This window comes from Stenella coeruleoalba (genome assembly GCF_951394435.1).
Source record: "Stenella coeruleoalba genome assembly, chromosome: 6".
Classification (NCBI taxonomy): Eukaryota; Metazoa; Chordata; class Mammalia; order Artiodactyla; family Delphinidae; genus Stenella; species Stenella coeruleoalba.
Window position 1 is genome coordinate 121,269,666 of NC_137151.1, and position 18,400 is coordinate 121,288,065.

An 18,400-nucleotide genomic window follows, 5' to 3' on the forward strand; every position below is an offset into this window, starting at 1 on the left:
ATCAGATTTTGTATTCCCAAAATGACCTTTTAGGCAAGTGATTGATGATAGGTTTAAGGATCTAGTATTTATCATTCATGTATTGCAGGGTCCCCCGCCCCTGGCTTTTGATTATGGAAATTTTCAAATATAAGCAGAAGTAGAGAGTAAAAGAACTTCCCGGACGTCCTCCTGTCGGGCGGCTTCAGTCAGTCACGTTTGCCAATCTTATCTGCCCCCCACCCCACGCCCACACTTTTGCTGGAGCAACTTAAAGCAAATCTCATGGTATTTCATTCATAAATATTTCAGTATCCGTGGTCTTTTAAGAGAGGAGATTATAGTCATGTCTAGTGTTCTCTCTTCCCATTCTGGGATGGGGTGCTTTTTATTTGGTTTCCTTTCTCATCTTGAACACAAATGCCACCACCTTTTCAGATCATGTGTTCCAACGTGGATGCCATTCTCAGACATCTCCCTGTGAAGAATTAGGTTCTGCCAAAATAACACCTGCTACTTTTGTCAAAGGCCGAGTCATGGTCGGACATGTTCCTAGCTCACAAAACCTGCAGAAGTCTATTTTCATAGACGAGAAAACTGAGGCTTTGGGAAGTGAAGGAACTTGGCGGAGGCCTCACTGCTAGTACATGTAGTGCCGTGTTGTTTCCAGAAAGAACTACCTGGGATTCTACTCTAACACTGATGGGTGGCAGTAGGACCAGCATCTACTCATATCAGGATGTATTCGTATTAGGGAGACCAAAAGAAAGACTTTTTAAAAAAAGAAAAGGCTTCTTTTTTTAAAGTCATGAGAAGCCACGCTGTACCTTAATTTGATATGTAGTTTAACATGTGGTATTAATGCAGTCTGGGCCAGAAGAGGCAGTTAACCATAGGCTTACTTTTAAGCTCTCAAGATCATAGTACAGTATAGATTGAAATTACATTATTCTTAGAAGAAGGAAAACTAATGCAAAGACAAACTTTAGGCAATTAGTTTACACAGATTCTGAATGCTTTTTAAGAAGGTTGCACTGCATTTAAGAAATAGAACTGTAACTATAAGTATTTAATGATAATAGAATCAGGAGACTCTGGGCTAGGAACCCAAGTTTGTGATTGGGTCCCCTCTTTAATGACAGGTGTTTAACCTTTGGTTAGGGGTCCAGAGTGTTCATCAGTATTGGGCCCTTTCTTCTTGGGGATGACAGGGGTTGGGTTTGAAACAGGGCACTTGTCTTGCAGGACGCTCATGATGGGGAGGTCAATGCTGTGCAGTTCAGTCCGGGTTCCCGGCTCCTGGCCACGGGAGGCATGGATCGGAGGGTGAAGCTCTGGGAAGTGTTCGGAGGTGAGATCTCACTGGAGTGAGAAACAGAAGGAAGCTGTGTTGGTGACATCTGGTTGGCCCTGCTTTCAGGCAGTCTTTGAATTGTTCATCTTCTTGAAACATACAGTATTTTGTGTGAGGAATCATCTGACCAAAGCATTATTACCCTCTCAGTTATCCTTTACAGCTGATACAGCCAAGTAGATGTTTGCTCTGGGTTTCCAAGTAGACTAGAGAATGCTGTTGAGTTACAGATACGTTAGCATTTGTGTTTTCTCAAATACGTACTGACCAGGGGATCTTCCAAGATAGTACAGGTTTTAGAAGGAAAATAAAAAATCTTACAGTCATGGACTCTACAATTAAATTACACATCAAGCTGTGGTTTATGCATTTAATAATACCAGTGGCCATAGCCTAGCAAAAAATGACTGACATCGTATCTAAGCTTGAGAATAAACAGAGGGGTGTATCATCTAGGAAAATGTATTTAACAAATAGCTTATTGGACAAGGATTCTAAAATCAAGACTGAAGTCTCTTTGATTAGACATTGTTTCAGGAATGACATCAGAGTACTCAAAATGGGATGACATTAGAACAGGAAATGAGAGTTAGTGAAATCCTCTCCCAGAATTCTGAACATGGGCATAGCCCACTTTCAACATTTTGATATTCAGTTAAATATACATGTATATTTAGTAAGGCAAGTTCAGGGAATTCCCCTGGAAGTCCAGGGGTTAGGACTCCAGGCTTTCACTGCCAAGGGCCTGAGTTCATTCCCTAGTCAGGGAACCAAGATCCCACAAGCCACACAGCACAGCCAAAAAATAATAATAGTAAGGCAAGGTCAAAGAATAGACTGAAGGGTTTTATAGGAACCACTTTGTCCGGTTTCCATACTTGCAGCACATACATGCTCACTCTCCAACAATAAATAGCACCATCATACCTTTCTCTACTTTATTTCCTCGGATCCTCACAATAGCCCTGTGCCGTTAGGTGGGTATCACCCCTGTTTGACAGGTGAAGACTCAGAGACACTACTTGATTTACACGGTTGATTTACGTGGACAGGGAGTCGTGAAACCTGGGACCTGAGCTTGAGTGTTAAGACTGTAGATGCCTTGCTTTTTCCAAAACATCCTCCTCTGAGCTATAGACCTGCTGAAGAAGCATGTGTGTTACTACTACTTTTTTATATATATAAATTGATTGATTGGTTGATTTTTGGCTGCGTTGGGTCTTCGCTGCTGTGCACGGCCTTTCTCTAGTTGTGGAGAGCGGGGGCTACTCTTTGTTGCTGTGTGCGGGCTTCTCATTGCAGTGACTTCTCTTGTTGCGGAGCACGGACTTCCCAGGAAAGTCCCTGTGTTACTACTGCTGATGTATTTAGAGCAAGAGCAATCTACTGATCCCTTTGCTGGAACACATTGTCATATAAAGCACCCAGTTTGTCTACCCTGGCCTTTGATTTTCATGGAAATGACTCAGTACTTAAATCCCTGGCAGTTAGAGCTATTTGAAACCCATCAAAATTTGTGTTTTACCAAGAAACACCTTATGAATGGTAATTGCTGAAACTTACAAAACAATAATAAAACCATATCATAAGAATAGAAATTTTGGGCTTCCCTGGTGGCACAGTGGTTAAGAGTCCGCCTGCCAATGCCGGCGACAGGGGTTCGAGCCCTGGTCCAGGAAGATCCCACACGCTGCGGAGCAACTAAGCCCGTGCACCACAACTACTGAGACTGCGCGCCTAGAGCCCGTGCTCCGCATCAAGAGAAGCCACCGCAATGAGAAGCCTGCACACCACAACGAAGAGTAGCGCCTGCTCGCCACAGCTAGAGAAGGCCCACATGCAGCAACGAAGACCCAGTGCAGCCAAAAATAAATTAATTAATTAATTTTAAAAAAAAAGAATAGAGATTTTGTGATAAAAATCTACACAGATAGTCTGTTTTGATTATGCCTTGCAATTAAATACAGGTAGCACTAAAAATATTTTCGTTTTACTCCTTGGTCAGTAAAAACACCTATAAGAAAATTAAAGATACCAGGGATTAGTAATAGTGTTACTTTTTTGCTGCTAAAGAGGAAGTAAACACTAACCAACATTAATACTGACATAATTTGTGCCAGAACATAATTTGTGTTAATAAAATGAAAAATTTCTACTAGGTCTACAGAAATAACATAGTGTCTGGCAGCATTTTTTATAGTTTTCAGGAACAAATATCAGTCCTATATATATATCCTATAACTAATTATAGGATCTTTCCTTCACAAATGGCTTACTTGGCCTATAATTTTTCCCCCTTGGCTAATATTTACTGAGTCTTGGAAGAGACCAAGTCCAAGAGGCCTTTTATGAAATAGTTCGGGGGTCCTCTTTTTTACCCTTCCACCACCACTTTGCATCCAGTAGGAGCACCTGTCTTTGCTTATTCTGTCAAAAGCAGCAGCTCTGCTGGGAATTACATAAATACTCTTGACATAGTCTCCCCAGTGCCTTCTAAATAAAAGAGATTTTAATAAGATCTTTGGTCTTTTCAGATCAATCTCTTGTGTAGACTAGCACTTACTGATCATTTCTTACATTTTGGCACTTTGTCACCTGCCAAACAAATAGACCAGTGTTTTAGGCATAAGCCAAAGAGATATCTTTTAGAATTTGCAGTAATATTTTTGTCTATAAAGATCTAATCTAAATAAAGTCCTAAATTAGTAGGTGTTGGCCTTTTTTTGACTTGTGAAAATCTATTGAAAGCTAGGATCCAGGGAAAGGCATTAAATGTGCCATATTTTGCAAATTAATTCAGGGGTTCATCCACCAGGTTAATAGTCCTGGCCCTAAATGTATTTGACAGCTCCAAACCAGTATTTTTTTTTTCAGTATTTTATATATATATGTTTATTTATTTGTTTGGCTGTGCTGGGTCTTGGTTGTGGTATGTGGAATCTTCGCTGTGGCATGCGAACTCTTAGCTATGGCATGAGGGATCTAGTTCCCTGACCAGGGATCGAACCCAGGCCCCTGCATTGGGAGTGTGGAGTGTTAACCACTGGACCACCAGGGAAGTCCCCAAACCAGTATTTATATTTATTAGCATCTAGAAGTCCTAAGAGAAAAGGCTGTTAATTGAAATGTATACTATTCTGTGCTCCTATTTTATGAGTTTGATTTGAATGATTCCCTAATTGTTTTCCTGGCTTGTCTATATAGGTTATCCTTAAGATACCCTTTAAAAGAGTCGTGTACCAAAACGTTCATTGCAGCTCTATTTACAATAGCCAGGAGATGGAAACAACCTAAGTGTCCATCATCGGATGAGTGAATAAAGATGTGGCACATATATACAATGGAATATTACTCAGCCATAAAAAGAAACAAAATTGAGCTATTTGTAATGAGGTGGATGGACCTAGAGAGTCTGTCATACAGAGTGAAGTAAGTCAGAAAGAGAAAGACAAATACCGTATGCTAACACATATATATGGAATTTAAGGGAAAAAAAGGTCATGAAGAACCTAGGGGTAAGACAGGAATAAAGACACAGACCTACTAGAGAATGGACTTGAGGATATGGGGAGGGGGATGGGTAAGCTGTGACAAAGTGAGAGAGTGGCATGGACATATATACACTACCAAACGTAAAATAGATAGCTAGTGGGAAGCAGCCACATAGCACAGGGAGATCAGCTCGGTGCTTTGTAACCACCTAGAAGGGTGGGATAGGGAGGGTGGGAGGGAGGGAGACACAAGAGGGAAGAGATATGGGAACATATGTATAACTGATTCACTTTGTTATAAAGCAGAAACTAACACACCATTGTAAAGCAGTTAGACTCCAATAAAGTTGTAAATAAATAAATAAAACTCTTAGAGGAAAAAAAAAAGATACCCTTTAAAGAGGAAACTGAATCACATCATCATTGAGACTCATACGCTCATCTTTAAAGTTTCATTGCGGGTGGCCAAAGCTGTTTGAAAACAGCCCGGGGGTATATGCACAGGCCTCTTGGTGGAGGAGACTTGGCAGCGGGAGGGGGGAGCACTGGCGGGCGATTGGATTGCCAGAACCTTAGGCTCACGTATATAGAGTGAACAGAGAGGTGACCGAAACTCCAAACGAGCTTTACTAGAATTCTAGGGACCAGCCAGTTTATGTAAGTAGAAATTTCTTTTCCTACTTGGGTTCTGAAATTCTAATGGTCAGGTTCTACGAAAGTGATAGTTAAGTTGGCAAATATTGATCAAACCCAAAGATGTATTTATGGAAAGTAGAAAATTTTACTGAGAAATAACAAACTCGGTCTCTAGGGTCAATTGACATGTTTTTAAATTCCTGCACTTATCTTTTGTAAAGGAAATTGATGACACTGAATTTCTTGAAAAGAACAGCGTAAGAACCCACAGGAAAATGCTGGGCTCTGCACCCGCTTGTACATTCATTGCTCTTGGAACTGACCAGCCGGATATTTTGGTCTCATTATTCCATTTGTCCTGCTACTTGATTCTGTAAAGATGCAGGAAAGCTGTTTTTGACCATGTAGTTGGCTTCCATTGTGTTTCAAGTGCCTCATTTTAATTGATATGTTGGATTTGCCATCATTTGTTTTTAAACCTTCCTTTCTTAACCTTTGTTTGTATGCAGACAAATGTGAGTTCAAGGGCTCCCTGTCTGGCAGTAATGCAGGAATTACAAGCATTGAATTCGATAGTGCTGTAAGTACCTAATATCCACGGAAATGGGTGAGTTTAGAGGGTTTTAGAAACAGTTTTAAACATCTGGTTCTTGAAATTTAAAAACTTACCTGGTTTCTCTGCTATTTTCTGTCTTAATGTTAGAGAAGGATGTAGGTAGATTATAAATTCTGTGCTGATCACAACCGTGTTGAAGACTGGGTAGGGGGACAGGTCTGGGATACCCCAGCAAGGCAGTCGCCAGACTTGATAAAGGCCCCGGTTTGGGCCAAGGCAGTGCAGGTGGAGAGGAGAGGATCTAGCGAGAAGCACCAGAGACAAGCAGGTCTCCAACGGGGGCAGTTGGGAGGTGTGGCTGGGGAGAGTCGGTGGTTCTGAGCTCTTGGACTTGGACAGGTGCAGAGAATTAGTACTTGCTGTTACTGAAGGTGGGAGGTGGTGAGGAGTGAACACAGGAGGAGGAATTCCATTTTGAGCTGGAGGTATCTACAGCTTACAGGTGAGGTCGAGCAGGCTCGGAGGAAGGTCTGAACTTAAGGGGGAGTGATAAATTCACAGAATGCTGGTTATAGCGGTATTCAGCTCAGGTGTATAGTTACAGGCATCGGGGAATTTGTATCATGTGAACTGAGTTCTATTTTGGCTAACATTTCTTCTCCTCCCCTTTATTCCTGTAGGGATCTTACCTCTTAGCAGCGTCAAATGATTTTGCAAGCCGCATCTGGACTGTGGATGACTATCGGTTACGGGTAAGACCCAGTGAGGAAAGTTAATGTAATCTCCAAACTTCACGTGGTTGCTTACCGGTCACATGATGTAGGAAATGGCAGGTTGATTGATTAGAAGAATTGTATGTTGTCGTGAAACTCAATACTTGATTGCCCCTGCCCTTTCCTTTCCTCCTTAGGAAAATTGATGTTTCCACTTTACATTCTTACTTTGTCCAATATTCAGTTGCAGAATATTTGCAATAGGAAACCATTACGTTTCCATGAAAGACTTGGGACACTCCTGTTCATAAAAAGTAAATATTTTTGGTAGGTGTCAGTTTTAGCTTATCTTCAGCTAATTTAGCACCAGAGTGTAATCTGTGTTTCTTAAGCACCCCAAGACTAAATCACCTCACAAAGTAGAACTGGAAAGTAGGCTATAGAAGTATATGTGGGTACACTTATGAGAGAGAGAAAACAACTCAAAGCCAGGAAACAGGTGTATGGGAAAGCAAGAACAGTGGGATCAGATGTTGATGAAATCTGCATCTGGACCCAAACCTACCAAGAAGACGCTTGGATTCCAAGACAAAGACAAAAATTAGATGGTTATATCACTTTTGTTCTAATAGAAGACATAGCTTAATTTAGAGACGTGTTTTTCTCCTTAAGCTTGAAGCAACCTTCACATGAGCTCATTAAATAAAGGCTACTGAAAGATAAGATGGCGGATTTACTTGACATTGGTAGGTATTTTACCCGCAAAAAAAAGCTTGACGCAAACTTGTGTGTCAACCCACATGAAAAGCAGAGAGCATGATGTTAAGGTGAACTTCATAAAGAGAAATCTACAGGGAGGTGGGGAGCTGCAATAGAAGTGGTCCATTAGGTAGTTTCTGATGGTCTGATTCGATGGTGCAGGGATGCAGCTAGAAGAATAGTTAGAAACACACGGTTCACTTATCACTTGGGCTTTCCATTTTCTTGAAGGAGCTGTGTGGAAAATGGCCAGTGTTAGATGCTAGCTAATACCTAAAGGGTGGTAATTCTTGATTCTTAGTTGAAAGAGGATCCATGTGCAAAGCATGAAATGTGAGGATGACAAAAGATTACGTTCTCTTCTGAAAGCGGAAGGGTCTCCCTGGTGTTCTTGTTGCAAGGAAGGAACAGGGAGGTGGATGCCTGCGGGCAGGGCTGGACTCCTCTTAAGCAGTGGTACACATCTGTTCAAATGCTTGAACGAGTTCTCAGTTGAAGCCCTATAGTCCTGCACCGTAAGCATGGAAAAAGTTCCATGTAACAGCCTAGACTATTCTCCTGGCAGTGTTACAGTCCATCCTGTGGCATGCCTTCTCTATGTACCCATCAGTTGCTTAGCAGAAATTTAAGACAGGGTTGAATACTTCTGCAGTCATTATTTTTCCTAAAGCAAAGGGGCTTTTACCTGAGTGGTTTCTGTGTTTGACCCAGTAGTCAGGTATATTACATATGTTACTGCTTTTAATCCTCAGGGGGAAGCAGGTGAGGTAGGTAGATGGGGAAACTGAGGCTCAGCTAAGCCCACAGAATTGCCCGAGGTCACACAGTTAACAAATAGAAAGATGAGACTTTGGATTGAGTCCTGTGCTCTTTCCTGTGTTCAGTTGGCCTGGATTATTCTAGACTGAGATACAGTAAAACTGTGTAATTAGTGAAGAGTGACATATAGGATTCCTTACATTTTAGGCCCTTTGAGGAGTAAAGCAAGGAGTTGAGTGCGGGATGATATTTTTTTTTCTATTTTATTTTATTTCTTTATTTTAATTTTTGAATTTTATTTTTTATACAGCACGTCCTTATTAGTCATCAGTTTTATACACATCAGTGTATACATGTCAATCCCAATTGCCCAATTCATCACACCACCTCTCCCACCACCGCTTTCCCCCCTTGGTGTCCATACATTTGTTCTCTATATCTGTGTCTCAATTTCTGCCCTGCAAGCCAGTTCATCTGTACCATTTTTTTAGTTTCCATATATATGCGTTAATGTACGATATTTGTTTTTCTCTTTCTGACTACTTCACTCTGTATGACAGTCTCTAGATCCATCCATGTCTCTACAAATGACCCAATTTCGTTCCCATTTATGGCTGAGTAATATTCCATTATATATATGTACCACATTTTTATCCATTCGTCTGTTGATGGGCATTTAGGTTGCTTCCATGACCTGGCTATTGTAAATAGTGCTGCAGTGAACATTAGGGTGCATCGTGTGTCTTTTTTTTTTTTTTTTCTTTTTGCGGTACACGGGCCTCTCACTGTTGTGGCCTCTCCCGTTGCGGAGCGCAGGCTCCGGACGCGCAGGCTCAACGGCCATGGCTCATGGACCCAGCCACTCCACGGCATGTGGGATCTTCCCAGACTGGGGCATGAACCCGTGTCCCCTGTATCGGCAAGTGGACTCTCAACCACTGCGCCACCAGGGAAGCCCCATGTGTCTTTTTGAATTATGGTTTTCTCTGGGTATATGCACAGTAGTGGGATTGCTGGATCATATGGTAATTCTATTTTTAGTTTTTTAAGGAACCTCCATACTGTTCTCCATAGTGGCTGTATCAATTTACATTCCCACAAACACTACAGGAGGGTTCCCTTTTCTCCACACCCTCTCCAGCATTCGTTGTTTGTAGATTTTCTGATGATGCCCATTCTAACTGGTGTGAGGTGATACCTCATTGTAGTACTGATGTGCATTTCTCTAATGATTAGCGATGTTGAGCAGCCTTTCATTTGCTTCTTGGCCATCTGTATGTCTTCTTTGGAGAAATGTCTGTTTAGGTCGTCTTCTGTCCATTTTTGGATTGGGTTTTTTTAATATTGAGCTCCATGAGCTGTTTATATATTTTGGAGATTAATCCTTTGTCCGTTGATTCATTTGCAAGTATTTTCTCATTCTGAGGGTTGTCTTTTCATCTTGTTTATGGTTTCCTTTGCTATGCAAAAGCTTTGAAGTTTCATTAGGTCCCATTTGTTTATTTTTGTTTTTATTTCCATTAGGAGGTGGATCAAAACAGATCTTGCTGTGATTTATGTCAAAGAGTGTTCTTCCTATGTTTTCCTCTAAGAGTTTTATAGTGACAGGTCTTACATTTAGATCTCTAATCCATTTTGAGTTTATTTTTGTGTATGGTGTTAGGGAGTGTTCTAATTTCATTCTTTTACATGTAGCTGTCCAGTTTTCCCAGCACTATTTATTGAAGAGACTGTCCTTTTTCCATTGCATATCTTTGCCTCCTTTGTCATAGATTAGTTGACCATAGGTGCGTGGGTTTATCTCTGGGCTTTCTATCCTGTTCCATTGATCTATGTTTCTGTTTTTGTGCAAGTACCATATTGTCTTGATTACTGTAGCTTTGTAGTATAGTCAGAAGTCAGGGAGTCTGATTCCTCCAGCTCCATTTTTTTCCCTCAAGACTGCTTTGGCTATTCGGGGTCTTTTGTGTCTCCATACAAATTTTAAGATTTTTTGTTCTAGTTCCGTAAAAAATGCCATTGGTAATTTGATAGGGATTGCATTGAATCTGTAGATTGCTTTGGGTAGTATAGTCATTTTCACAGTATTGATTCTTCCAATCCAAGAACATGGTATATCTCTCTATCTGTTGGCATCATCTTTAATTTCTATCATCAGTGTCTTATAGTTTTCTGCATACAGGTCTTTTGTCTCCCTAGGTAGGTTTATTCCTAGGTATTTTATTCTTTTTGTTACAATGGTAAATGGGAGTGTTTCCTTAATTTCTCTTTCAGATTTTTCATCATTAGTGTATAGGAATGCAAGAGATTTCTGCACATTAATTTTGTATCCCGCAACTTTACCAAATTCATTGATTAGCTCTAGTAGTTTTCTGGTGGCATCTTTGCGATTCTCTATGTATAGTATCATGTAATCTGCAAACAGTGACAGTTTTACTTTTTCTTTTCCAATATGTATTCCTTTTATTTCTTTTTCTTCTCTGATTGCTGTGGCTAGGACTTCCAAAACTATATTGAATAATAGTGGTGAGAGTGGACGTCCTTTTCTTGTTCCTGATCTTAGAGGAAATGCTTTCAGTTTTTCACCATTGAGAATGATGTTTGCTGTGGGTTTGTCGTATACGGCCTTTATTCTGTTAAGGTAGGTTCCCTCTATGCCTACTTTCTGGAGAGTTTTTATCATAAATACGTGTTGAATTTTGTCAAAAGCTTTTTCTGCATCTATTGAGATGATCATATGGTTTTTATTCTTCAGTTTGTTAATAGGGGTTATCACATTGAATGATTTATGTATATTGAAGAATCCTTGCATCCCTGGGATAAATCCCACTTGATCATGGTGTATGATCCTTTTAATGTGTTGTTGGATTCTGTTTGCTAGTATTTTGTTGAGAATTTTTGCATCTCTATTCATCAGTGATAATGGTCTGTAATTTTCTTCTTTAGTAATATCTTTGTCTGGTTTTTGGTATCAGGGTGATGGTGGTCTCATAGAATGAGTTTGGGAGTGTTCCTTCCTCTGCAATTTTTTGGAAGAGTTTGAGAAGGATGGGTGTTAGCTCTTCTCTGAATGTTTGATAGAATTCACCTGTGAAGCCATCTGGTCCTGGACTTTTGTTTGTTGGAAGATTGTTAATCACAGTTTCAATTTCATTACTTGTGATTGGCCTGTTCATATTTTCTATTGCTTCCTGTTTCAGTCTTGGCAGGTTATACCTTTCTAAGAATTTGTCCATTTCTTCCATGTTGTCCATTTTATTGGCATAGAGTTGCTTGTAGTAGTCTCTTAGGCTACTTTGTATTTCTGGTGTGTCTGCTGTAACTTCTCCTTTTTCATTTCTAATTTTATTGATTTGAGTTCTCTCCCTCTTTTCTTGATGAGTCTGGCTAATGGTTTATCAATTTTGTTTATCTTCTCAAAGAACCAGCTTTTAGTTTTATTGATCTTTGCTATTGTTTTCTTTGTTTCTGTTTCATTTATTTCTGCTCTGATCTTTATGATTTCTTTCCTTCTGCTAACTTCGGGTTTTGTTTGTTCTTCTTTCTCTAGTTCCTTTAGGTGTAACGTTAGAGTGTTTCTTTGAGATTTTTCTTATTTCTTGATGTAGGCTTGTATAGCTATAAACTTCCCTCTTAGAACTGTTTTTGCTGCATCCCGTAGGTTTTGGATTGTCGTGTTTTCGTTGTCATTTGTCTCTAGGTGTATTTTGATTTCCTCTTTGACTTCTTCAGTGATCTCTTGGTTATTTAGTAATGTATTGTTTAGCCTCCATGTGTTTGTGTTTTTTACATTTTTTTCCCTGTAATTGATTTCTAACCTCATAGCGTTGTGGTCAGAAAAGGTGCTTGATATGATTTCAATCTTCTTAAATTTACTGAGGCTTGATTTGTGACCCAAGATGTGATCTATCCTGGAGAATGTTCCGTGCGCACTTGAGAAGAAAGTGTAATCTGCTGTTTTTGGATGGAATATCCTATGAATAAAAATTAAATCTGTCTGGTCTATTGTGTCATTTAAAGCTTCTGTTTCTTTACTTATTTTCATTTTGGATGATCTGTCCATTGGTGTAAGTGAGGTGTTGAAGTCCCCCACTATTATTTTGTTACTGTCGATTTCCTCTTTTATAGCTGTTGGCAGTTGCTTTATGTATTGAGGTGCTCCTGTGTTGGGTGCATATATATTTATAGTTGTTATATCTTCTTCTTGGATTGATCCCTTGATCAATATGTAGTGTCCTTCCTTGTCTCTTGTAACATCCTTTATTTTAAAGTCTATTTTATCTGATATGAGTATTGCTACTCCAGCTTTCTTTTGATTTCCACTTGCATGGAATATCCTTTTCCATCCTGTCACTTTCAGGCTGTATGTGTCCCTGGGTCTGAAGTGGGTCTCTTGTAGACAGCATATAGATGGGTCTTGTTTTTGTATCCATTCAGCAAGCCTGTGTCTTTTGGTTGGAGCATTTAATCAATTTACGTTTAAGGTAATTATTGATATGTATGTTCCTGTGACCATTTTCTTAATTGTTTTGGGTTTGTTTTTGTAGGTCCTTTTCTTCTCTTGTGTTTCCCACTTAGAGTTAAGTTCCTTTAACATTTGTTGTAGAGCTGGTTTGGTGGTGCTGAATTCTCTTAGCTTTTGCTTGTCTGTAAAGCTTTTGATTTCTCAATTGAATCTGAATGAGATCCTTGCTGGGTAGAGTAATCTTGGTTGTAGGTTCTTCCCTTTCATCACTTTGAGTATATCATGCTACTCCCTTCTCACTTGTAGAGTTTCTGCTGAGAAATCAGCTGTTAACCTTATGGGAATTCGCTTGTATGTTATTTGTCATTTTTCCCTTGCTGCTTTCAATAACTTTTCTTTTTCTTTAATTTTTGTCAGTTTGATTACTATGTGTCTCAGCGTGTTTCTCCTTGGGTTTATCCTGCCTGGCACTCTGTGCTTCCTGGACTTGGGTGGCTATTTCCTTTCCCATGTTAGGGAAGTTTTCAACTATAGTCTCTTCAAATATTTTCTCGGATCCTTTCTCTCTCTCTTCTCCTTCTGGGACCCCTGTAATGCTAATGTTTTGCATTTAATGTTGTCCCAGAGGTCTCTTAGGCTGTCTTCATTTCTTTTCATTCTTTTTTCTTTATTCTGTTCTGCAGCAGTGAATTCTACCATTCTGTCTTCCAGGTCACATATCCATTCTTCTGCCTCAGTTCTTCTGCCTCAGTTCTTCTGCTATTGATTCCTTTTAGTGTAGTTTTCATTTCAGTTATTGTATTGTTCATCTCTGTTTGTTCTTTAATTCTTCTAGGTCTTTGTTAAACATTTCTTGCATCTTTTTTTTTTTTTTTGCGGTACGCGGGCCTCTCACTGCTGTGGCCTCTCTCATTGTGGAGCACAGGCTCCGTACGCACAGACTCAGTGGCCATGGCTCATGGGCCCAGCTGCCCCGCGGCATGTGGGATCTTCCCGGATCAGGGCATGAACCCGCGTCCCCTACATCGGCAGGCGGACTCTCAACCACTGCACCTCCAGGGAAGCCCCCTCTTGCATCTTCTTGATCTTTGCCTCCATTCTTTTTCGAGGTCCTGGATCATCTTCACTGTCATTATTCTGAATTCTTTTTCTGGAAGGTTGCCTATCTCCACTTCATTTAATTGTTTTTCTGAGGTTTTATGTTGTTCCTTCATCTGGTACATAGCCCTCTGCCTTTTCACCTTGTCTATCTTTCTGTGAATGTGGTTTTTGTTCCACAGGCTGCAGGATTGTAGTTCTTCTTGCTTCTGCTGTCTGCCCTCTGGTGGATGAGGCTGTCTAAGAGGCTTGTGCAAGTTTCCTGATGGGAGGGACTGGTGGTGGGTAGAGCTGACTGTTGCCCTGGTGGGCAGAGCTCAGTAGAACTTTAATCCGCTTGAATGCTGATGGGTGGGGCTGGGTTCCCTGTTGGTTGTTTGGCCTAAGGTGACCCAGCTCTGGAGCCTACCTGGGCTCTTTGGTGGGGCTAATGGCAGACTCTGGGAGGGCTCACGCCAAGGAGTACTTCCCAGAACTTCTGCTGCCAGTGTCCTTGTCCGCACGGTGAGCCACAGCCACCTCCGCCTCTGCAGGAGACCCTCCAACACTAGCAGGTGGGTCTGGTTCAGTCTCCCCTGGGGTCTCTGCTCCTTCCCCTGGGTCCTGATGCACTCACTACTTTGTGTGTGCCGTCCAGGAGTGGAGTCTCTGTTTTCCCCAGTGCTGTCAAAGTCCTGCAGTCAAATCCTGCTAGCCTTCAAAGTCTGATTCTCTAGGAATTCCTCCTCCTGTTGCCAGACCCCCAGTTGGGAACCTGACGTGGGCCTCAGAACCTTCACTCCAGTGGGTGGACTTCTGTGGTATGTGTTCTCCAGTCTGTGAGCCACCCCCCAGCAGTTATGGGATTTGATTTTACTGTGATTGTTCCCCTCCTACCGTCTCATTGTGGCTTCTCCTTTGTATTTGGATGTGGGGTACCTTTTTTGGTGAGTTCCAGTGTCTTTCTGTCAATGATTGTCCAGCAGCTAGTTGTGATTCTGGTGTTCTCGCAAGAGGGAGTGAGAGCACGTCCTTCTACTCCACCATGTTGGTTCCTAACAGGATGATATTTTTAATTGGTAGAAGAGTTCTCAACAGGTAAGCGTCAGCTTTTAGGCCTGAAGTAAGAAGGCCCTGGAGGCGGAGATAGACCTGGATGATAGAGGTCATAATGTTGGTAACTGTTTTCAAGTGAGCTGGTTTGCAAAGGTGGGCTGAGTCTCACTGGAGAGGGTGCTGGAGCACCAAGCTGTGGGTGCTGACGAGCCAGGGGCTGGTGCCAGGGCTGTAGCCTCCTTTGCTGAACCAGCTGGCTCAGAGGGCCTCTGGTCTGCTCACAGCTGTGTGCTATCACTTGGTAAATGTGTGAAGGAGATCAGGAGGCCCTTTTAACAGGTTCTCCATTCCCACAGAAACCGCATGAACCCTTACCAGGGCCCAGGATGTAAGTAGGCTCCCTGTCTAGGAGGCTCTGGCTTCTACCGAGACCCTCGTTTACAGAGGATGTTGGAGGACATAGATGGGCATCTCCATGTTCTGAAACTCAAGATCCAAGCCCTGGTCATTGTCTCCTCAACTTGAGGTGGGTGGTGTTGGGTGAGACCAGAATGCAGGAGTGGCTGGTCAAGTGCTTGCTTTAAATCCGTTTAGTAAAGGGTCCTAGAAATAGTCTCGTGTTGAAAGGGGCCCATTCCAGAGGACTTCTTTCTTTACAGGATGTTTTCGATTCTTTTAAAAATGTAGGGGCTTCCCTGGTGGTGCAGTGGTTAAGAATCCGCCTGCCAATGCAGGGGACACGCGTTTGAGCCCTGGTCCGGGAAGACCCCGCGTGCCGCAGAGCAACTAAGCCTGTGTGCCACAAATACTGAGCCTGTGCTCTAGAGCCTTCGAGCCACAACTACTGAAGCCCATGTGCCACAACTACTGAAGCCCACGTGCCTAGACCCCGTGCTCTGCAACAAGAGAATCCACCGCAGTGAGAAGCCCTCACACTGCAACAAAGAGTAGCCCCCGCTCTCCGCAGTTAGAGAAAGCCCGCGTACAGCAACGAAGACCCAGCACAGCCAAAAATAAATAAAATAAATTTTTTTAAAAATTTAAAAAAAAAATCTAAAAGATTACTGCAAAACTGAGGAACTGGGCTGAAGAACCCATCCTGCTCATGTCTGTAGTGCTGGTGTGGAGAAGTGGCCTCAGTGAGGACTTGCTTTCAGATGATGGTTTTTATTTCAGAAACCTCCTTATCAAGTTCTGCATTTTTCTGAGGTCACTTGTCTTTGGTTGGTGTTAATGGTAGCTGCTACATGGTGGGTGGCCCTTAGGGTCTGCCCTGCAGCACCAGGGAGCCTGTGCAGAGCCTGAGGGAAGAGAGCTCTAAGCCTTCCCATTCGGGGACTCGGGGCTGCTGTGACATCAAAACCCATGCCCCGTCTCTTAAAGAGGAAGATAAAAGCCTTAAAGTAGTGTTAGAAGTTAAATATTAACTATTAAGAATAAATTCAAAAACACCGAATGGGTAAAAGAATTTAAAATAAATCTGATCCACTTAAAATGACTTAATAATCAGTTTTTACGTGATAAAAGTGAATGCTTGCAGGAGGCTGAATTCCATACCACTGAGAGCATGGAGATGAAACTACTCAGCCCCAGGCAGGGCCGGTCAGGCTGGGTTTCCACCAAGAACAAAATAAGCAGAAATCCAGACTTTTTTAAAAGCAAGGTAACACATGTGAAAAGCCAGGAAATAAAAACATTCCTTTATCCCATTAATCCAGCAGTTTCATTCCAGGAAGTAAGTCAGGGGAAAGCCATGTACTCATACATGTTCACTGCAGCATCATTTGTGATCGTGAAACTTTCAAAGGGATGTAGGTGTCTGCTAGCCAAGGAAATTTCTATTAGGTTGTAATCTCATTGCTTGGAGACTGTTTAGCTATTATAGAGTAATTACAGAAACTCTTAAGGAAGGTGGTGCAGAAAGGAAGAGAAAGAATGCAGTCAGCCATGGGCCTGGTGCGTGGGTCACCCTCCTAAACAGAGTGAGGAAGATGTTAGTCTTTTACAGACGTTAGAGAGCCAGGGTGTTCAGGCGCCAAACAGCGTGACCCCAAAGCCCGTGTATTTTCCCGTCACGTGAAAAACTGCTTGTGCTATGAAGTTAAAAGTGCGGTGGATAAATTTAAATTTGTAGGGGTGTTTTCATGTGAACTATATGAGAATATTAACGTGCATTTAGAGTAAGCAAAACGAGCACATTTGCATCGCCCATTTGTGGGCAGTGTCTTTTCCTCCCTATGTTTGTGAAACATGATTTTACTTTTACATTAATAGTAAGAAAGAAAACGGTGCATGTACACAAAACTGAATTTTTTGGTGAAGTAGAAGTACCTACACAAGTTTTTGGTCTCTCCCCATGGTTTGTGCAGATTGAATGATTTATACTGAGCATTATTCCTATACTGTATTTAGCATAAACTTTGTTGCTGGAACTTTTTTGATCTTTCCAGAAGGATCAGTGGGAGGTTGTCACACAGCCACAGCACAGCTGCCACCTGGCTGGCAGCGATTGTAAGATGCTGTTCCAGTTTCAGAGCGTTTTAAATGTGAGAAGGAGTCTCGGAATTCGTGCAAACTTCTTCTTAAAGGGGAAGTACATGTGGCCCTGAGTTTTCTCTTCCTGTGCTAAAGTGGAATTGTTCTCCTGAGCAGAGAGGAAAGATTGGTTTCTAAAGTGTTAACTCTAAACTGCGAGGTCTGGCTTTGGGGGTCAGGGTTGAAACCCAGTAAGTTGACAGTTATAGTAAGTATATTAGGGTCTTTTAAAAGCTGCTCATTTGGGGGGGGGGGGTTGGGGGGAGGATTCCCTGGCGTTCCAGTGGTTAGGACCCCGCACTTTGGCTGCCGAGGGCCCGGGTTCAGTTCCTGGTCAGGGAACTAAGATCCCACAAGCCATGCAGCGCAGCCCCCACCCCCAAAAAAAAGCCTTTTCTTTTTTTAAAAAAAAATTATAGGGGCTTCCCTAGTGGCGCAGTGGTTAAGAATCCGCCTGCCAATGCAGGGGACACGGGTTCGAGCCCTGGTCTGGGAAGATCCCACATGCCGCGGAGCAACAAGGCCCGTGAGCCACAACTACTGAGCCTGCGCGTCTGGAGCCTGTGCTCCGCACCAAGAGAGGCCGCGATAGTGAGAGGCCCGCGCACTGCGATGAAGAGTGGCTCCCGCTCGCCGCAACTAGACAAAGCCCTCGCACAGAAACGAAGACCCAGCACAGCCATAAATAAATAAATACATTTATTTATTTAAAAATTACACAGAAATCATTAGTGAATACCTGTATATCTTCTGAGCCTTTGAAGTTTCCACACATGAATATGTTGATCCATATTGAAAAGTAGGGAAAGTGCGGCATCCTCACCATCCCCAGCCGCCTCTCTCCCATTGGGCTCCAGTAGTGCTGTGGCGGGCAAAGGGCACTGACGTTCGGTTATGACCCAGTTCTGTGTTGCTTGGCAGCCCAGGAAAGACGCCATGGTTGGCATCTCACAGCTAGTCACGAAAAGATTTGATTGTTGGGAATGCTGGTGTCTGTGGTTATGATCTGACATTTCAAGC

General features: G+C 42.1%; 1 protein-coding gene across 3 annotated transcripts in view; it reads left to right on the plus strand.

Moving 5' to 3' along the window:
• ATG16L1 (autophagy related 16 like 1) overlaps positions 1–18,400 on the plus strand; it is a 47,028-nt gene that overhangs the window by 20,011 nt on the left and 8,617 nt on the right. For all 3 annotated transcript variants that reach the window (XM_079924082.1, XM_079924083.1, XM_079924084.1), the window contains 3 exons: positions 1,225–1,330; positions 5,970–6,040; positions 6,697–6,768. In XM_079924082.1, coding sequence (XP_079780208.1) covers positions 1,225–1,330; positions 5,970–6,040; positions 6,697–6,768 — 249 coding nt within the window. The remainder of the gene's footprint in view (positions 1–1,224; positions 1,331–5,969; positions 6,041–6,696; positions 6,769–18,400) is intronic.